This window comes from Pristis pectinata, chromosome 1, assembly GCF_009764475.1.
Source record: "Pristis pectinata isolate sPriPec2 chromosome 1, sPriPec2.1.pri, whole genome shotgun sequence".
NCBI lineage: Eukaryota > Metazoa > Chordata > Chondrichthyes > Rhinopristiformes > Pristidae > Pristis > Pristis pectinata.
Genome location: NC_067405.1, coordinates 137,768,719 through 137,790,824, shown reverse-complemented (window position 1 = coordinate 137,790,824; position 22,106 = coordinate 137,768,719). Strand labels below are relative to the sequence as shown.

Below are 22,106 nucleotides of genomic sequence, written 5' to 3'. Positions count from 1 at the left end.
TGTCATAGGCCACACTAGGAGAACAGGAGCGAGGATTTTATTCGGTAGCACTGCTGTACATCCTGTTTTGGAATAAGTTGGGCAGGCTGAATAGGTTCCATGTGCACTGAAACTTCTACGTAGAATTTCTTTTCCACTTTCTATTTCTTCAGGGAATTTTTAAAATCTTAAGGCACAAAATCCATTGTGATAATTGAGATTAATCTTTGCATTTTACGTGAAATAGAACATCCAATGTACTCACAGATTTTCAGAGACATCTTGACAACTTTGCAAAGTGAAAGTCATTTCTATAAGATCTTTTCACAATAATAAGGCATCCCAAAAAACTTCAGAGCCAATGAAGTCCTTCAGAGACGGAGTCAGTGTTCAATGTAGAAACGTGGCCGGTGATAATGTAATAATGATCTTTTAAAAATGATGCTGGGTGCTAAAAATTGGCCAGAGCTCCTGGGAATTGCCTGTATTTTAGGGATTTGACCTGCAGGCCCAAGAACTGATGAATAGATCGTACTCAAACTACGAGCCAATCCCTTCTTCTTACAGATCCTATTGACCTGTATTTCCACCCCCCCCCCCCCCCCCCCCGACACACACACAGCCACCCACCCACACACACACTCTTTAACTCTCCAGTCCTGTCAACTCTGGCGTTTTCTGTCTTTGCAAAGGATGTTCTATTTTCTTAGCACAGTCACAGAGCAAAGCATCTCTAGCTAACCTTCAGCACATTGCTTTAGTGAGTGTTGAATCCCTCGTGTGGGATTTGAACTCGCAACTCTTTTGTGATAAGCAGGGGTTAATATTGATAGAGAAGGAATGATTGGGAGAGGGGAGAGGCTGGACCAACATGGTCTAGTTGGACTGAAAGGCCTGTATGATATATTCCGTGAAATTCAAGAATAAACTCTGAATAGTCGATGCACGTTTAGAATCAGAATCAGGTTTATTATCACTGGCTTATTAGAATCAGAATCAGGTTTATTATCACTGGCTTATATGTGATGGAACGTCGTTTTGCGGCAGCAGCACAGTGCAAAGACATAACATTACTATAAATTACAAAGTAAATAAATAGAGCCGATGAGGGATAACGAGGTAATGTTTATGGGTTCACGGACCGTTCAGAAATCTGATGGCGGAGGGGAAGAAGCTGTTCCAGAAACTTCAATAACGTAAAAACTCTGAACAAATTACGTGGTCAGTGATACAAAAAAGAAAAGGATTCCTTCATTTCTTTTTTCCCCCCCAAAAGTGTATTTTTTCATGACATTTGCAAAAAAAAATACAGTATGTTGCTGTTCAAGGTAGATCATATTCATCCTGTACAACTCGTCTACCTTCCGGTTTACAAGATTAACTTCACATCAGCATGACAAAGTTACTTCAGATTCCGCCCGTCCCTGGGCGAGGAAGAGCCGGAGAAACTCTGAAGGGACACCAACTCACATCACTTGGGCCCTGACTGATGTGAATCCTTATTATCACCTACCATTGGAATTGACCTAACATCAGACTGTGGAGAGCTTTCATCCTGAAGTGTGTGCGTGTGGGGAGGGGGTCACACTGACCATTTCCTTGTGGGGGCGGGGTTTGACACGGCTCTGATTCGCTTCTCATTCCTCTCATTAGACTGGAAGGCTCCAGAATTGGGAATCTCCGCTCAAGTCTCAAGTTGGTACTGGTCAGAACCACGGTACAACCGCAAGAGACCGAGCGAGAGGAAAACGCAAGCCAATACCCTCTCCATCCGCCTTAACTGTATGTGGGAGCCGATTTATTTGAGGTGAGTGTAATTACTTTTTAAGAGACCGAGCTCAAGGGAAACAAACATCCCAAGTGCTGGTGGTAGGACAGCGCCTGTGGCGTTCAAACATTGTTTTTAAACAAAGAGATAGTGTGGGGTGTTTTGGGAAACTCTCCGCTGTGAACCGCTTACATTTGGCTTTTACTAAATCATTAGGCACGGTTGCCTTGTTTCGTGGAATCTCAAAGCCATGGATTTGTGCCTTTGGAATGTTTATAACTCGTGAAAACTGATGACTCTATCGGGACTGATCACCGTCTGCATCCTTGCGGGGAATTTGACCGTCCCGTTTTTTGTTAAATAAAATTCATCCATCCAATTGTTATTACCCCAGTGAAGTTCCAGCACTGGCTGAGAACTCAGACTCGAAGTCCCATGAGGTTTTTTTTAAAAGATACTTAACAGACTCACTTGCTTACTTTTTTTAAAAAAAAATAACCTCCGATGTAAATTTCACTGTCAATTTCTCCTTTGAAATTTACAACCAGGTCGCAGACGAAGAGGGGTTTCAGCGGTGGGGTTCCATTAGCTGGGGACGCTGAGGGCTCCGGCTTGCGCGATCTTCCCATGCGGGTCGAGTTTATTGTGATGATCTCTTTTAACTCTAAAGTTTCCGGAACGATAAACCTGTCCCGGCCGCTGCGCAGATCCCGGCCAACAAGTCTCTTGATGAGTTTCTCCACGTCTGGACACGCACGCGTGTAATGAAAAATCCCTCGCTGCTCCGGGTTCAATTGAAATCAGAAATCTTCTGGTTTTTTTTCGTTCAGCTTTTTCCTGAGGCAATTTTAATCCATAAAATGAGCAGTCTACCAATCGGCAGATACATGGGTGCCCCAGCCGCCCGCTGGAGAGCCCTGTCCGAGCGGGAGACAGAGGTGGGTCCTGTAAGCAAGGGTCCTATTTAGAGGTTTTGAGGAAATTCTGAAAGTGGAGAGGGTGGAGGTAAAATGGAAGGAGGGTTCAGGGAACGTGTCCGGTGGGTGTTTTGGCTGGGGAGGGGATGTGTGCATTGAGTGTGTGCGTGCGCCAACACGTGTGTGCTGGGGTTTGGCTGCAGGACATCACAGAGGCACAGGAAGGGGGGGGGGGGGGGGGAAGCTAATGAAGGCATCTGTAGATGTTAGTGTGCACAGCTTACCTGTGGGCCTGTCTCACTGACCGAACCTAATGAGGGAAGAGGTTGGATAACAGGAATGGACGATGGGCCAAGAGGTCCCCTTGTAAAAATCTTTGATTCTGTGATTATCTTCCTTTTGACCAATGCCTTAAAACTAACTTCTCAGCCAAGTGTTCAAATACCTGGACGCTGGCCCGTCCGGCAAAGAGGGCTGCAATCAAGGACATGTTGCTGAGATTGCACAGGCCTTTGGGGAGACCTCACCTGTGCAGTTTTGGTCTCTGTCTCAGTGCAGAGTCCACTCACTATATTGTTGGGTTAGGTGGGGAGAGTAGGTTGTTCGATGGGGATAGACTGGGTAAGAGTGGCCTAAACTTTTCAGAGAGCAAGGCGAATGAAAAGTGACCTTGTTGTGATGTGCAGGACTGCTGGAGGGACTGACAGGGCAGATGCTGATAGATTGTTTCCTAGACTGGAGAAGCCAAAACTGGTGTTTGTCACATAGGACTGAAGCTCCTTTTGTGCAGATGGTTGTGAAGTCCTCAGCTGGTCAGTGGCCTCTGGTCACATGGAGGTCCAGATCTCCTTGAAGGGAAAGGAAAACTTGTGTTTTTTTTTAGCGACATTTTATAGCAACTCTTTGGAATCCTCTTGCTCAGAGGCTGTGAGTGCCCAGTTGCTGAGTATGTTCAGGGGTGAGGCGAGTAGAATTTTGGATACTAGGATTTGAAATTGGGTTGGAAAGTGGGTGAACTTCAGGTCCCACCATGATCTTACCAGATGACAGGGCAGGCTTCCCCCCTCTTGTATCTCCTTCCACACCACCTCATTCTTTAAAGTGAGCCAGCTACTTCAGACATGCAAAGTCCCTATTTTAAATACAGCATAACATCCTGGAAATACAAGGAACTGAGCAGCTCAGGCAGCTTCCCAGTCCAGTTGAAGGGTCTCATCCCGAAACGTTGACTATTGATTTCCCTCCACAGATGCTGCTCGACCCGCTGAGTTCCTCCAGCACTTTGTGTGTTGCTCCAGATTCCAGCATCCGCAGTCTCTGGTGTCTCCAAAATGCTGGAAATACTCAGCTGGTCACAAGAGAAAACGAGTTAATATTTCAGGTAGAAGACATTTCATCACAACTCCATCTGACCTGCTGAATCTTTCCAGCAATTTCCCTTTTTTTATTTCAGATTTCAAACATCTGCAATTTATTTGATTTTCTTTCTTTTTCAATCTTTTTATTAGTTTTCAAATTAATACAGATTAATATATAACATCAATGTTTGTACATGTAATACAAAGAGATCGGAAGAACAATCATGGCATGGATAATCATAAAGAACAATAAAGTATATAAAAAAAATCTGTAGATCCAACGATCTCTTAGTGAATGAATATAATATAAAAGAAAGAAAAGAAAAAGATTTATTATAAAATATAAAAGAAAGAAAAAAAGATCCCCAAAACAATGAGAAAATTTATAAACAGTATATCAAACCAAACTAAGCTACAAAAAAAATTCAAAAAAAAACAATCAGAAAAAAAAACTGGACTAAAATTTCTCAGTAGAAACAGAGCAATATTATGTCGTCAACTCCGTTCCTCTAAATTGAAAGATTATTATAAGGGGATCTATATCATGTGGAAATATTGAATAAATGGACTCCAAATTTCCTCAAATTTAAGCGAAGGATGAACAGTACCACTCCTAATTTTTTCCAAGTTTAAACAGAACCATTGAAAAGTAGTAGGGGGTATTGGATCCTTCCATTTAAACAAAATGGATCGTTTGGCCATTAAGGTAACAAAGGCAATCATACGGTTAGCGGAGGCAGATAAGATGGCCAGATTTTCATTTGATTTTCATTCCCAATTTAAGATTCTCCTTTTCAAGTCTCACCAAAAACCTTGTCCCTATCTTTGCAACCTCCCCTTCCCTCAATTTTAATCATTCCATTACTGCCAGCATTGCCTTCCCTCCCTATACTTCCATATTTCTACCCCGCATCCTTCCATTGATATGCCCTATAACTCTTTGATAAAGCTCTTGGTCACCTGTCATATTATCTCCCTATGTTAACAGGGAATTTCAGGAGACATTCTATGGGGTTTCCTCATTGCCTGCCTACGTTCTCCCTCTCTGTACTGTTGAGACCCTTCCTCCCGTTCCTTCATGTGCAAGCGTTAAGGAGGTCATAAACCTGGAAAGAGTGCAAAGAAGATTGACGACAGCATTGCCAGGGCTTGACAGCAGGAGTTATAGGGAGAGGTTGGGCAGGTTAGGACTTCATTCTTTGGAGCATAGGGGACTAAGGGGTGTATAAAATCATGAGGGGCACCATATACAGTGAATGCATACAGTCTTTTTCCCAGAGAAAGGGAACAAAAATTGGAGGGCACAGGTTTTTGGTGGGATGGGAAAGATTTAAAAGGGACCTGAGGGGCAATTTCTTCACACAGAGGGTGGTGAGTATATGGAACGAGCTGCCAGAGGAAGTGGTTGAGGCGGGTACAATACGAACATTCAAAAGACATTTGGAAAGTATATGGATAGGAAAGGTTTAGAGGGAAATGGGCCAAATGCTGGCAAATGGAAGTAGCTTAGCTGGGCATGGATGAGTTGGCCTGAAGGGCCTGTTTCCATGCTGTATTACTCGTATGACTCTTATGTAGAGAGTTTTGGGAATCATTGGTTCTAAGTTACCTCTTCCTTCTAAGCACTCATGACTGCCCATAGGAAGTCTGGCAGAAAGTTCTTTATTCAGAGAGTAGTAGTAGTCAATACCACAGGGAGGAGCATCAATGGAGTTAAGCAGAAACTAGGATTAGATGACTAAGTGTGGAGGGTGAACACAGGCTGGGTTGAATGGCCTGTATAAGTACTGTAAAGACACAGTGGTGTGGTTTTGCTGGTTTATTTGGGCTGAATTGGGGAGAATGAGGAGGTGATAGAAAGGAGTTATAGGCAGGTTGTCACACCGGGACCACGGGAGTCAGGCAAGTGGGTCGCAGTCGGGAAGGGGAAGGGGAAGAGTCAGGTACTAGAAAGTACCCCTGTGGCTGTACCCCTTGACAATAAGTACTCCTGTTTGAGTGCTGTTGGGGGAGACAGCCTACCTGGGGGAAGCAACAGTGGCAGTGTCTCTGGCACAGAGTCCGGCCCTGTGGCTCAGGAGGGTAGGGAAGGAGAGAGGAGGGCACTGGTGATGGGGGACTCTATAGTTAGGTGGGCAGACAAGCGATTCTGTGGATGCAGGAAAGAAGCTTGGAAGGTAGTTTGCCTCCCAGGTGCCAGGGTCCGGGATGTTTCAGATCGTGTCCAAGATATCCTGCAGAGGGAGGAAGAACAGCCAGAGGTCGTGGTACATATTGGTACCAACGACATTGGTTGGGAAAGGAATGAGGTCCTGAAAAAAGTCTATAGAGAATTAGGAAGGAAGTTGAGAAGCAGGACCTCAGAGGTAGTAATTTCCGGATTACTGCCTGTGCTAAGTGACAGTGAGTATAGAAACAGAATGAGGAGGAGGTTAAATGCGTGGCTGAGGGATTGGAGTAAGGAGCAGCGATTCAGATTTCTGGATCACTGGGGCCTCTTTTGGGGCAGGTATAACCTGTTCAAAGAGGACGGGTTGCACTTGACTCCCAGGGGGACCAATATCCTGGCGGGGAGGTTTGCTAAGGCTACTGGGGAGGGTTTAAACTAGAATTGTTGGGGGGTGGGATCCAAACTGGAGAGACTGGGGAAGAGGTGTTTGGCTCTCAAATAGAGAAAGCTAGTAGTAGGTACGATAGGCAGGTGACAGAGAAGGGACGTGCTCAGACAGGTTTGAGATGTGTCTATTTTAACGCAAGGAGTATTGTGAACAAGGCGGATGAGCTTAGAGCTTGGATCAATACTTGGAGCTATGATGTGGTGGCCATTACGGAGACTTGGGTGGGTCAGGGGCTGGAATGGTTGATTCAAGTGCCGGGTTTTAGATGTTTCAGGAAGGACAGGGAGGGAGGTAGAAGAGGTGGGGGAGTGGCACTGTTGATCAGAGATAGTCAGGCCTGCGGAAAAAGTGGACGTTGAGGAGGGAATGTCTATGCAGTCTCTGTGGGTGGAGGTTAGGAACAGGAAGGGGTCAATTATTTTACTGGATGTTTTTTATAGGCCGCCCAATAGTAACAGGGATATTGAGGAGCAGATAGGGAAGCAGATCCTAGAAAGGTGTGAAAATAACAGAGTTGTTGTGATGGGGGATTTTAATTTCCCAAACATCGATTGGCATCTCCAGACAGTGAGGGGTTTAGATGGGGAGGTGTTTGTTAAGTGTGTTGAGGAAGGATTCTTGACACAGTATGTAAATAGACCTACAAGAGGAGAGGTTGTGCTTGATTTGATATTGGGAAATGAACCTGGTCAGGTGTCAGATCTCTCAGTGGGTGAACATTTTGGTGATATTGATCATAATTCGAACTCCTTTACGTGAGCATTGGAGAGGGATAGGAACAGACAGACTAGAAAGGCGTTTACTTGGAGTAAAGGGAATTATGAGGCTGTCAGGCAGGAAATTGGAAGATTAAATTGGGAACAGATGTTCTCTGGGAAAAGTACGGAAGAAATGTGGCAAATATTCAGGGGGTATTTGTGTGGAGTTCTGCATAGGCATATTCCAATGAGACAGGGGAGTCACAAGAGGATACAGGAACCGTGGTGTACAAAGGCTATAATAAATCTAGTCAAAAGGGAAAGAAAAGCTTACAAAAGATACAGAGAGCTAGGTAATGTTAGAGATCTGGAAGAGTATAAGGCTAACAGGAAGGAGCTTAAGAAGGAGATTAGGAGAGCCAGAAGGGGGCATGAGAAGGCCTTGGCGGGCAGAATTAAGGAAAACCCCAAGGCACTCTACAGGTATATGAAGAGCAAGAGGATGAGATGCGAAAGAATAGGGCCTATCAAGTGCAGTAGTGGGAAAGTGTGTATGGATCTGGAAGAAATGGCGGAGGTACTTAATGAATACTGTACGTCAGTATTCACTACAGAAAAAGATCTGGGGGATTGTAGTGGGGACTTGCAGCAGGCTGAAAAGCTTGAGCATGTAGATATTAGGAAAGAGGAGGTGCTGAAACTTTTGGAAATCATCAAGTTAGATAAGTCGCTGGGACTGGATGAGATGTACCCCAGGCTGCTGTGGGAGGCGAGGGAAGAGATTGCAGAGCCTCTGACGATGATGTTTGCATCGTCGATGGACAAGGGAGAGGTTCCGGAAGATTGGAGGGTTGCGGATGTTGTTCCCTTATTCAAGAAAGGGAGTAGGGATAGCCCAGGAAATTACAGACCGGTGAATCTCACCTCAGTGGTTGGTAAGCTAATGGAAAAGATCCTGAGAGGCAGGATTTATGAACATTTGGAGAGGTATAATATGATTAGGAATAGTCAGCATGGCTTTGTCAAGGGCAGGTCCTGCCTTACGAGCCTGATTGAATTTTTTGAGGATGTAACTAAACACATCGATGAAGGGAGAGCAGTAGATGTAGTGTATATGGATTTCAGCAAAGCGTTTGATAAAAGTTACCCCATGCAAAACATGGGATCCAAGGGGGCATTGCAGTGTGGATTCAGAACTGGCTGGCCCAAAGAAGGCAAAGAGTGGTTGTTGAAGGGTTGTATTCTGCGTGGTCGGTGACCAGTGGTGTACCTCAGGGATCTGTACTGGGACCCTTGCTCTTTGTGATTTTTATAAACGATCTGGATGAGGAAGTGGAGGGGTGGGTTAGTAAGTTTGCGGATGACACAAAGGTTGGGGGTGTTGTGGGTAGTTTGGAGGGCTGTCAGGGGTTACAGAGGGACATAGATAGGATGCAAAGTTGAGCTGAGAAGTGGCAGATGCAGTTCAACCCAGGTAAGTGTGAAGTGGTTCATTTTGGTAGGTCAAATATGATGGCAGAATATAGTATTAATGGTAGGACTCTTGGAAGTGTGGAGGATCAGAGGGATCTTGGGGTCCGAGTCCATAGGACGCGCAAAGTGGCTGCGCAGGTTGACTCTGTGGTTAAGAAGGCATATGGTGTATTGTCCTTCAACAATCGGGGAATTGAATTTAGGAGTCGAGAGGTATTGTTGCAGCTATATAAGTCCCTGGTCAGACCCCACTTGGAGTACTGTGCTCAGTTCTGGTCGCCTCACTACAGGAAGGATGTGGAAGCCATAGAAAGGGTGCAGGGGAGATTTACAAGGATGCTGCCTGGAATGCGGAGCATGCCTTATGAAAGCAGGTTGAGGGAACTCGACCTTTTCTCCTTGGAGCAACGGAGGATGAGGGGGCACCTGATAGAGGTGTATAAGATGATGAGAGGTATTGATCAGGTAGATAGTCAGAGGCTTTTCCCCAGGGCTGAAATGCTGGCCACAAGAGGACATAGGTTTAAGGTGCTGGGGAGTAGATATAGAGGAGATGTCAGCGGTAAGTTTTTACTCAGAGAGTGGTGAGTGCGTGGAATGGGCTGCCGGAAACGGTGGTGGAGGCGGATACGATAGGGTCTTTTAAGAGACTGTTGGATAGGTGCATGGAGCTGAGAAAAAATAGAGGGCTATGGGTAAGCCGAGTAATTTCTAGGGTAGGGACATGTTCGGCACAGCTTTGTGGGCTGAAGGGCCTGAATTGTACTGTAGTTTTTCTGTGTTCTATATTCTATGAATTTGTGAGCTGGGAAGCTGCCGCTAAGGACAGGTGTCCACGCAGAGTACGCACGCAGAGTGGTGGGAGATTGAGAATTCTCCCTCTCCTCCTGTTGCTGAGAACTTGAGACTAGGCCTGGGGAGGCATGCAGGTCCACAGCCACCACCAGGCGACCTCCATCATTCGACCACCTGCCTCTGGCTACTTGGAGGTCAAAACCTTCTTGAGTAGAAGAGGAAGGAAAAAGCTTGCATGTCTATAGTGACTTTCTATAGGTCATCCCAAAGCAGATTACAGGCAATGAAGTGATTGTTTAAAGTGTATTTGCTGCAATGTAGCAGCCAACTTGTGCACAGTAAGATCCCAACAATAACGAAATGTGATGACAACCAGGTGTTTTGTTTAGTAAAGAAGTATAATTGGCCAGGAAGCTGAAGATTACTCTTCTCTCAAATAGTGTCCTGGAATATTTTTGTTAGGTCCTCCTGAGAGAGCAGGAGGGCCCTGGTTTAATGTCTTCTCTGTAATAAGGTAGTTCCAAAAGTTCAACACTTTCAGTACTGGAGTGTCATCATTGGTTCTTCTGCTTAACTCTCTACAGTGGGGCTTGAACCCACAAGAGTGCCATCAGTGACCCACAGCAGACGGCGACCAGGGAAGATCGTCAGACGTGTGCCTGATCCCAATTGCAGCCAACCTTGCTAATTGGTGATCAGGAGTAGGCTCAGTGGTGCTGAGGCAAACCGCGTGCTGCTGTGGCTACAGAGGGGAAGCTGCCTGAACCTTCCCTGGACTAGGGAGTAAGGACTAAACTCATCTTGGGGTTTGTTGTTGTTGCTGGTTGCCTATTGATGGGGTGAGATGAGAGGGTGGGGAGTGCGGTGAAACTTATTGAAGGCCTGGAGTCGGAGGGATGGCATTTGAGAGTCGGAGAAATGGTTTGTAGAACTAGTAGAGATTTGAACTGACCTGCATAAACCCTAATCCTACCTCAGTTGAACACTATGGACCACCTCTTGCATTACCATGGACTTAACTCTGTGTCTTTTTTTTTGCACTAATGTCTTGTTTTTGCATGGTCTTTATTTTGCTCTCTGCACTGTCTTGTATAATTTATGTATGTTATGTTCTGTGTTGTCTGCACCTACGTGCCTGTGATGATGCTGCAGGCAAGTTTTTCATTGTACCTGTCCGTCACCGTACTTGTGCACACGACAATACATTCTGCTTGACCTGGGCAGTATTGTACAAAGTGAACAGAAAGACTTCGTCTTGCTCAGCGTTAGAGTACAGGCTGTCCACTGACTTAAGGACAAAGTAGATGAGCACACGACAGGCTCCAGGTTTTAATGTCCTATTTCTGAGTGGCACGGTGGCACGGCAGTGGCTGCCTTACAGCACTAGTGACCCAGGTTCAACCTTGACCTCCGGTGCTGTCTGTGTGGAATTTGCTCTCAAAGAGGTGCGGGTTGGCAGTTTAATCGGCTGCTGTAAACCTGGCGAGCAGTAGAATCCGAGAGGAGTTGATGGGAATGCGGGGAGAGTAAGATGATTCAGGGTAGGATTAGTCTAAAATGGGTGGTTGATGGTTGGAGTGGACTCAGTGGGCAGAAGAATGTCTTTCTCTATGAGTCTCTGTGACCACGACTAGAAGCAGGCCTAACTGTTTAACAGCCCTAATGCAGCATTTCTGGGACCACATGGGGTTGGAGGCAATTTAGGGGTATTCCTTGTTGGAGCAGAGCCACCATATATAAAATGGGGGAGGGAGGCTTTTACCCCTTCAGCTATCACTCAAAGGGCTGATGTAAGAAGAAATGTGTATTGTGTCATTAAGTTGGAAAAGGTGCAGAAAGGATTCACAAGGATGTTACTGGGACTGGAGGGCTTGGGTTATGAGGAGAGGCTGGATAGACTGGGACTTTTTTTTCCCTGGAGCGTAGGAGGCTGAGGGGTGATCTTATGGAGGTCTATAAAATCATGAGGGGCAAAGATAAAGTGAATGATCACAGTATTTTTCCTGGGATAGGGGAGTTTAAAACTAGAGGTCAGAGTTTTAAGGTGAACGACCTAAAAGGGATCTGAGGGACAACTTTTTTTATACACAGTGGTGGTGGGTATATGGAATGAGCTGCCAGAGGAAGTGGTAGAGGCGGATACAATTATCACGTTTAATGGTGTTTAGACAGATAGATGGATAGGACAGGTTTGGAGGGATATGGGCCAAACGCAGGGAAATGGGACTAGCTCAAGGAGACAAGTAGAGATTTGGGCTGAAGGGCCTGTTTCTGTGCTGTGTAATTCTACAACTCTAAACCCACCAGCCCATCAGAATCAGAATTATTACCACAGACTTATATGGCGTGAAATTTGTTGTTTTGCAGCAGCAGTACAGTGCAAAGACATAAAATTACTATGAATTACAAAAATAAATCGTGCAAAGAAAAAACTCATTCATAGTTTGGACCATTTTAGCTCCTTGTTAAAGTGGGGAAGGGCTTTTTCACCCTTCCCATCTCCCTGGGAGGTGATGACAGTCTGAGATATTCTTCCACTGATGCCTTCCCACCTTACCCCAAAGGCCCTTCAGATTCAAGTGGACAGCAAGGTGCTGTTTGATTTTAGAACATAGAACATTACAACATAGTACAGGCCCTTCGGCCCACAATGTTGTGCCGACATTTTATCCTGCTCTAATATCTATCTAACCCTTCCCTCCCACATCGCCCCCTATTTTTCTTTCATTTATGTGTCTATCTAAGAGTCTCTTAAATGTCCCTAATGTATCTGCCCCCACAACCTCTGCCGGCAGTGCGTTCCACACACCCACCACTCTCTGTGTAGAAAACTTACCCCTGACGTCCCCCTTATACCTTCCTCCAATCATGTCCCCTTGTGTTAGCCTTTGTCGCCCTGGGAAAAAGTCTCTGACAGTCCACTCCATCTATGCCTCTTATCATCTTGTACATCTCTATCAAGTCACCCCTCATCCTCCTCCTTTCCAAAGAGAAAAGCCCTAGCTCGCTCAACCTATCCTCATAAGACATGCCCTCCAATCCAGGCAACATCCTGGCAACATTCTGCTCTGGTTTGGATCTGAATCTGCCAAGCTTACCTTCATGTTGTCACTGGCTGTACATACAAGCAGCTTGAATTTGTATTACTGCAGCGCCTGATCCTGAATGGTCCAGTTTCAATCTACTGGCATTTTCCAGTGGTGTGTGCAAGTCTGGAATGGATGAGGATACTGTTTGTCATGGGATCACCTGCACCTGAGAGGACTGACACATCTCCGGTCTGGAAGCAGTCCCCCTGACAGTGCAGCACTCTCTCAGTACCAGGCTTACGCTGCGCTGTATTCCCACAGGAATAACCCCGGACTCCGAGATGAATGAATAATCAGTCATTGGAGATTGTTGGTGAGACTGTGGCAAGGACTCGGGGGAAGGAACCAGCTTTAATTAAAAATGTTGTCACCCTGGGAATGATTGTCAATCTCAGAAGTACTCAGTTCCAGTCAGTCTGGTCCCTTTGGGTTCGTTGGATGAGTGGAGGGGATGCAAAGCATTCGGACCAAGGGCGTGTTTGTCTGTACTAATATGGAGCTCGGCTTCCTTGGATTAGAGAAGGAGAAGGAAATTAGAATTTTCAACAGTCCCAGATCCAGCAGATGCTGAGGTAGTGTTGATGTTAACACTGAGTGAGGACAAGAATTATCGCCTTCATCTTGACTCTCAAGGCTCCGAGATACTCTGCGAGTGATGTACTGGAGGTGTGTAACTGCCTTCAGGAGGCAGCTCCGGAAGGAGAAGGGAGAGAGAAAGTCAGGGAGGGAATCCCAGAGCTTATGACCCAGATGGACAGCTGTAGACACGGTGGGCCCTTTAATCAGGCATGCAACAGGTGCCAGACCTGGAGGAGCACTGAGGGCCCAGGACATGGGGACTGAGAACTGTAAAATTGAGATGTGCCGATGCAGGTCAGTGAGCAGAGGAGTGGGAGGGTTGTGAGTCAGGGTTACAGCAGCAGGGTTTGGTGGGGTAATTTGGAAGCACAATTATAGAAAAATAGCAGAAGTAGGTTATTTGGCCTGTTGAACTTGCTGTGACATTCAATAAGATCATGGCTGATCCTCTATCTGAACCATATTCCCATTCTTTTCCCATTCCTTTCTATGCTTTTGGTGTCTACAAACCCATTATCTACGTAAATATATTTATGACTTGGCAACAGCGTTCTGTGGCAGAGAGTTCCACAGGTTCACCAGCCATTGAGTGAAAACATTTCTCCTCGTCTCGGTCCTAATTGTCTTACCTCATATCTTGAGACTGTGAGCCCTGGTACTGTGGACACCCCAGCCAGAAGAAACACCCTGTCTGCATTCTGTCTGCTGAATCTTGACAGAGTTCTGTCTGCTCCCTTCTTTGAATTTCTGTTCACTCTTTCTGGCTCTTATTCCTCTTCCTCTCAGCAACTCTGTCTGCTCTTTCTCTGGCCACTCTTCCTTTCTCTCCCTCTTTCTGCATCACTTTTTCCACATCCGTTTACTCTCTCCTCCCCTCTTCTCTTTCTCTGAATCTCTGTCTTTCTCTTTCTGTCTTCTCCCTCTCTTGAACTTTGCCTCTCTCCCCCATATTCTCTGCACCCTTTTGATCTCTATCCATTCTTTCTCTCTCTCATTCTTCAAACTTGGCTAGTTAACCCAATCTCTTCTCATAGGAGAGTCCTGCCATCGCAAGAATCAGTCCAGTGAACCTTCATTATACTCCGGCTGTGTCAATCACATGTCTTGCTAGGTAAGAAGAACAAAACTGTTCACAGTGCAGTCTCACCAAAGCCCAGCATTATTAGAAAACATAGAAAACCTACAGCACAATTCAGTCTGTGTTGTTGTAGTAACGCAGGTACAATTACAATATTTAAAAGCCATTTAGACAGGTACATGGTAAGGTTTAGAGAGATATGGGCCAAATGTAGAAAAATGGGACTGGCTCAGGTAGGCAACTTAGTCCGCATGGACAAGTTGGGCCAAATGGCCTGTTTCTGTGCTGCATGCACTATGACATCCTTACTCCTCTGTACAAAATCTCTCACAATGAAGGCCATCACACTATTTGCCAACTTAACTGCTAGCTAAATTAAATCTACATGCTGGTATGCAGCCTCCAATGCACAGGATTGCAAGAGGCTGCAGAGGGTTGTAGACTCAGCCAGCTCCATCACGGGCACAACCCTCCCCACCATCGAGGACGTCTTCAAGAGGTGGTGCCTCAAGAAGGCGGCATCTGTAACCAAGGACCCTCACCACCCAGGGCATGTCCTCTTCTCGTTACTACCATCGGGGAGGAGGCACAGGAGACTGAAGACCCGCATTCAAAGATTCAGAAGCAGCTTCTTCCCCTCTGCCATCAGATTTCTGAACGGTCCATGAACACTACCTCGTTATTCCTTTTTTTGCATTATTTATTTAGTTTTGTAACTTATAGTAATTTCATGTCTTTGCACTGTACTGCTACTGCCAACCAACAAAGTTCACGTCATCTAAGTCAGTGATAATAAATCTGATTCTGCTTGCTTTCAGTGTTCACCAACACCCAGGTCCCTATGTACATTAACATGTTCTATGCTGTCACTTAAATAATAGTCTTTCTGTTTTTCCTTCCAAAGTAGACAACTTCACACTTATTCATGTTATACTGCAACATCCATATATTTTCCCACTCACTGGAAGCCTCTTTGCATCCTGATGGATACTCAGTCCCACCCAGTTTTGTATTGTCGGCAAACTTAGGAATATTGCGTCCGGTTCCCTCATCCGGTGAATAGCTGGGGCCCAAACACTGTTCCCACTAGTCACCGCCTGCCACCCAGAGAAAGATCCATTAATTCCGACTGTAAACCAATTTCCAGTCCCTGCCAGTATATCACCCCAAACCCAAGTGGCTTAATTTTGCTAACTTCTTCTGTACAACTTTATTAGAGGCCTTTTGAAAATCCAAATACATCATATCCACTGGTTCTCCCTACTAGTTACATCCTCAAAAATCTCCAGTAGGTTTGTCAAACAGGATGTCCCTTACGTAAATCCACACTGACTTTGTTTAATCCTGTTGGGGCTGTAGAAGACAGGAGTAACTGGGTTGAAAAGCGGCTGGAGTGCGGATGGCTCTACAGTATCATAGCCTTAACGAACTATTCCAGCTCAGCAGGAGTCTTCAGCCTATCTACTCTGTGTTGGAACGGCGTGTAAATCACAGCAAGTTCTCCTGTGAAGAGCTCAGGATTGGAGCTTGTGTAACTCCCCATCCTCAAGACCGACATGTGTAGCATTGTGATGTTATCACTGAACTTCGCTTATCCAACATGGATGTAGTTGCTCTGTGTACCTCAATATCAAACCACGGGGTGGATTGTTCTGTGAGCTGGTGGTTGGGGGGGCGGGGTGGGGGGTGGGGGTGGGGTTAGAGTCATAGAATCACTCAGCATAGAAACAGGCCCCTTTGTCCACCATGACTGTGGTTGAGGCAGATACAATAACAACATTTAAAAGGTACTTGGACAGGTACATGGATAGGAAAGGTTCAGGAGGATATGGGCCAAACGTGGGCAAATGGGACTAGCTTAGATGGACATCTTGGTCGGTATGGACCAGATGGGCTGAAGGGCCCATTTCCGTGCTGTATGACTCTGTGACCATGCCAACCATCAAGTACCCATCTATACTAATCCCATTCACCAGCCTTCTATGCCTTGGCAATTCAAATGGTCGTCTAGATACTTCTTAAATGTCAGAGTATCTTCCCCCATCACCTCCTCAGGCAGTGCGTTGCTGATTCTAACCTCCCTGTGGGTGAAAAAATTCCGCCTGAGATCCCCTCAGAACCTCCTCCCCTTACCCTAAGCCAATGACCTTTAGTTTCTCTCTTCTGCAATGGGGAAAAGTTTCCTACTATTTACCCTATCTATGCTCCTCAATACTTTGTATGTCTCTATCAGGTCTATCCTCAGCATCCCAGGAAAACAAACCCAGTCTCTCCTCATAACTGAAACACTCCATCCCAGGCAACATCTTGGTGAATCTCCACGGCACCCTCTCCAACACTATCATGTCTTTCCCACAGTGCAGTGATCAGAATTGTACACAGCTGTGATCTAACCAATATTTTACAAAGTGATACCATAACCTCCCTGCTCTATGTGTCATTTATTAGAACATAGAACAGTACAGTCCAGGAACAGGCCCTTCGGCCCACGATGTCTGTGCTGACTATGATGCCAAATTAAACTGAATATATCTACCTGCAAATGGTCCATATTCCTCCATTCCCTGTTGCCTGTACAGCAAGGATCATTAATTGATAATTTGAAAAGACAACCAGGGGTCAATGTTTCTTTCCTTGGGTAAAAGGCAAGTTCAAGAAAGTTGATTTGCTTTGATTGAGAGCAGCAAGATCACCAGAGATTGCAAATTAAACATCAGAATTTGCTGGCCTAAAGGGGTGTGAGTACAAAACCAAGATCAAAATATTTTCTTGACATCAGGAGAATCAAAGGAAATGGAAACCTCTTAAATGCCACTACCGTGTCTGCTTCCATCGCCACCTCAGGCACCTACCACTCTCTGTGTAAAGAAAAACTTACCCTGCACATCTCCTTCAGAAGAATAGGGTAATACAGCACAGAAACAGGCCCTTCGGCCCAACTCGTCCAAGCCAACCAAGATGCCTATCTAAATCAGTTTCATTTGCCCCACTTTAGCCCATATTCCCCTAGACCTGATGCAGGGTTTCAATCCGAAATGTTAACAGTTCCTTTCCTCCCGCAGACACTGTTCAACTCACTGAGTTCCTTCAGCAGATTGTTGGTTGCTGCACATTCCAGCATCTGCAGTCTCTTGTGTGTCTCTCTCCAATGTACCTAAACCATTGGCTCATGGATTTGGGTTACTTAATGAACTGTTGCGTTTTATTTTAAGTGAATAATTTTCCTGAATAATTCAGCTTTTTATTTTATTCCCCCAGGGATGCCTCAGCGGTCTGAACTAGTGGAAGCTTTGCGTTGCAGGCTGCAGGAGGCCACTGAGTGCGCCGAGCCGGACGTCCTTCGGGCCGTGACGGCCGACGTGGACAAACAGCTGGCGAGCCTGCCGGTGCCCCCGCTCTCCGGGAAGACTTCCTTCCGAGAAGCCGAGGTGGACTCCAAGGCCAGGGCCCTGTACCCGGGAGATGCCCCGCCGGGCATGGTGCCGCTGGCCTGCCGGGGCGAGGGCAACCACCTGTTCGAGGCGGCCAGCGTGCTGCTGCTGGGCGACGCCAGCCTCAGCATGGAGCTGCAGCTGAGGACCATGGTGGAGATGCTCCTCCACAAGCAGTACTATTTGAAGGGAATGATCGACTCCAAGATCATGCTGCAGGCGGCCAGGTACTCGCTGTGCACAGAGGAGTCGGCCCGCAGGATGAACCTGCCCATGGCCATCCTGGAGGCCATCTTCGACGCTGATGTGAAGGCCACCTGCTACCCGGGCGCCTTCACCAACATGTGGCACATCTATGCCCTGGCATCGGTCCTGCAGAGCAACATCTACTCCATCTACCCCATGAGCAACCTGAAGATCCGCCCTTACTTCAACCGGCTGATCGGGCCCAGGACGCGCTCGGCCGGGGCCCAGGCGCCCACCCTGCACATCATGTGGGCGGGCGAGCCGCTGTCCCAGGCCGTCTTCAGGCCGCAGTACTTCGCACCCGTTGTCCCCCTTCGCCGCCCCGACGGGCCGGCCTCGGCCTTGGCCTTGCCGCTCCGGACCCTGGAGCTGCTGAACGCCGAGCCCGACATCTCCTACTCGGTGCTGCGGGAGAAGTACAGCATCACCAAGAGCACCTTCTACCGCTGGAAGCGGCAGTCGAGGGAGCACCGGCGCAGGGCGGCGGCCCGCTACGAGGCCCGCCACTACCTGCAGCAGTGCTTCGCCGGCGGTGGCGGCTTCCTGCCGCTGCAGCAGTTCCGCAGCCGCTTCCCCGACATCTCCCGTTCCACCTACTACGCCTGGAAGCACGAAATGGTGCTGGCAGCCGGTGGGCCCGCACCCGGGCCTGCACCGGAGGTGGGCCCGGACAAGGAGGCCGCCCTGCGGTCGCCGTCCACCTCCATGCAGCAGGCCCGCAGCTTCCTGCAGGAGTGCGTCCTCCTCAACATCTGCCCGCCATACAAGAGCTTCAGGAAGAGTTACCCCTGGATCTCCCGCTCCACCTACTATAACTGGAGGAGGGAGGCGATGGGCCGGGCCGGTCGCCATGGCAACGGGCCTACCGCCACCGGCCTCCTGCAGCCGCCTGCCGCCGCCGCCCGCCTGGGAGGCCCGCCGGGGAAGGCGACCGGCCCCCCTTCCTCTCCCGAGCGGCGGAGGGCGAGGCGGGAGCAGCAGGAGGAGGCCAGGAGGCGAGCCCAGTTCTGGCAGATGCCCCTGTCGGCCTTCCGGGTGCGCTTCCCGGCCGTCTCCACCGCCACCTTCCTGCGCTGGAGGGCGGGCTCCAGGCTGCCGAGGTGGCACCCGGCCCAGACCGCTGTGCCGTGGGCGGGGGCTTCACTGGAGCGGGGGAGGCCGGCGGCTGGCCGGGAGCGCGCCGAGCGGCCGCCAGCTCTGGCTATGGCTCCAGCCACCGCCCATGGGCCGGCGTCCAAGGCCAAGGCCAAGCTGTTCCTGCAGCGGCGCTTCGTGTCCCGGGACTTCCCCACCTTCCGTGAGTTCAGTGGCTACTTCCCGCTCACTCCCCGCTCCACCTACTACATGTGGAAGCGGGCGCTCAGCAACGGCATGATGCTGATGGACTGCCCGGGGGCGGCGGGCTCCAGCGGGAAAACCTAGACCTAACCGGGATCTGGGATACCCACCCCCACTCCCCAACCCCCAACCCCTGACTGGGATACCCCAGCCCCTGGCCTGGGAGCTATAGCCCCGGCTGGGATCTACCAGACCAAATCCAGCCCCGACCAGGACCCCTGACTCGGAAACTCCAGCCCTGTCCGGGATCTACTGGAATACCCCTAACCCAGACCGGGAAACTCCAGCCCTGTCTGGGATTGATTGGACAAACTCCAGCCCTGTCCTGGAAACTACAGCCCCAGCTGGGATTGACCAAACTCCAGCCTTGACCAGGAAACTCCAGCCCTGACCAGGACCCCTGACTGGGAAACTCCAGCCCTGACTGGGATCAACTGGACAAACTGCATCCCTGACCGGGACCTCTGACCGGGAAACTCCCAGGCCTGACCAGAATCCACCGGACAAATTCCAGCCCTGTCCTGGAAACTACAGCCCCATCTGGGATTGACCAGACAAACTCCAGCCCTGACCAGGATCCCTGACTGGGATCAATGACAAATTCCAACCCTGACTGGGATCAACTGGACAAACTCCGGCCCTGACCAGAATCGACCAGATCAACTCCAGCCCTGACTTGGAAATTCTAGCCCATCCGGGATCCGCTGGGGTACTCCAACCCCGACCAGAATCCACCAGATAAACTCCAGCCCTGACTGGAATTGACTTGGGAATCTTCAATCTTGACCGGGATCGACCAGGGATCTCCAGTCCTGACGGGGATCCCTGACCAGGAAAGTCCAGCCCTGACTAGTACTGACTGGGGAATCTCCAGCCCTCCCTGTTTCTTTAACCCCATCCATAAAAGCTACCTCACTGCAAAACACTGGACAATCTGCCATAATACCTCCTTATATAACTTGGTGTGATCACTGTCCCACAGAGCAGCTTGGGACAGTTTGCTCTGTTAAAGGTGATGCATAAAGGGAAGCTGTTGCTGTCTTTTGAGTGCTTTCACAACAGGGACACCAGTGCACTGACAGCTCTGTCATGGGTCGAAGACATCACTGCTGGAGTGATTCTGGTTGTTGGGTCTGAGTTACTTTAGTTATTTTTTATACTGAATGTAATAACATTCTGGCAGAATATGCACATGAGGTTCCTGTATATTTTTATACCTCGTCTGACCTGTGAATTGTACTTTTGTGTGTTATGTACATTGTAAATGTCCGTAGCTTTCATTAGCAGCCATCCATCCAACTTTCTGAAGAGGAGTTAGGCGATGGCGGCTTCTTTATTTAATTAAAAAATGTTTAAAGGCCTGTATTGTGTGTGTGTGTGTGTGTGTGTGTGTGTGTGTGTGTGTGTGTGTGTGTGTGTGTGTGTGTGTGTGTGTGTGTGTGTGTGTGTGTGAGTGAGAGGGAGAGAGGTACACAATGTCCACGCCAACCATCAAGCACCCATCCACCAATCATACACCGATCCTACATTCCCGTCAACAAACCCCCACCAGGATTTTACTTCTCGCCAACACACACGGAGAGAGAAACAGTGCATGCTTCTGGTTCAACACAGTGGCCAATTAATTTACCCACATGTGCATCTTTGGGACACGGGATGAAACCGGAGCATCTACAGTCACAGGCAGAACATGCAAACTCCACACAGACAGCACTGAAGGTCAGGATGGAACCTGGGTCATTGAAGCTGGGAGGCAGTAACTGTACCACTGTGCCGCCCTACAAGTGTAGATGTGTGGTCAAGCATGGTTGTGGATTGTAAACGGGCTTATATATGAATGTAATTGGGGAATTATAGAATGATACAGCACAAAATAAGGCTATTTAATCAATCATGCCTCAATGGTGCTAACACCCAGAGAAGTAAGCAGTGATTAAACACCCTCAAACACTTTTAAAATGCTTTTAAAATTCCCTTAGAAATTATTAGGAAGTTTTTAATCAGAATCTGAATTAACATTCCATTGGAGAGATATAAAATGTTGGAAAGATTTTAAAATGTGCTTTTAAATGTAACAACCCACTGGGAAGATGTAAACAAAAGCTTCTTACATTAAAAAGTAAAACCCTGCAGCTGCTGGAAATCTGGAATAAAAACGCGGAATGCTGAAATATTCAGCAGGTCATACATCGTCTGTGGAGAGAGAGTGTTAATGCTCCTGGTTCAACACACAAAAAGCTGGAAGAACACAGTGGGTCAGGCAGCATCTGTGGAGGGAAATGAACAGTCAATGTTTCAGGTCGAGACCTTTTATCAGGACTGGAAAGAAAGGGGAGATAGCCGGTATGAAAAGGGTGAGGGAAGGTGTGGAGCGAGAGCTGGTGGGTGATAGGTGAATCCAGGTGAGGGGGGGTGATAGGTGAGGGAGGTGGGGAGAGCGGGAATGATGTACGGAGCTGGGAACTGATGGGTGGAAGTGACAAAGGGCTGAAAGTGATGGAATCTGAGGATGGTGGACCATGGAATAAAGGGAAGGAGGTGAGGAGGGGAACCGGAGGGAGGCGTGTGTGGGTGAGGGGCAGATCGAGAGGAGAGGGCAGGGGAGGGAAAGGAGATTGAGTGATGGGGGCCTGTGGGATGAGGGGAATAAAAGGGGGACAGAAGGGGAGTGGTTACTGGAAGTTAAAGAAATCGATGTTCATGCCATCAGGTTGGAGACTACCACTGCGGAACACGAGG

At 47.9% G+C, this 22,106-nt stretch overlaps 1 protein-coding gene across 1 annotated transcript; it reads left to right on the top strand.

Annotated features, from left to right (window-relative positions):
* The first annotated feature begins 1,655 nt into the window (after positions 1–1,655).
* vrtn (vertebrae development associated) lies at positions 1,656–19,451 on the top strand. Its single transcript, XM_052019103.1, has 2 exons — positions 1,656–1,786; positions 17,611–19,451. Exon 2 carries the CDS (start codon positions 17,613–17,615, stop codon positions 19,449–19,451), a length of 1,839 nt encoding a protein of 612 aa, XP_051875063.1. The 5' UTR covers positions 1,656–1,786; positions 17,611–17,612.
* The last annotated feature ends 2,655 nt before the right edge of the window (positions 19,452–22,106 follow it).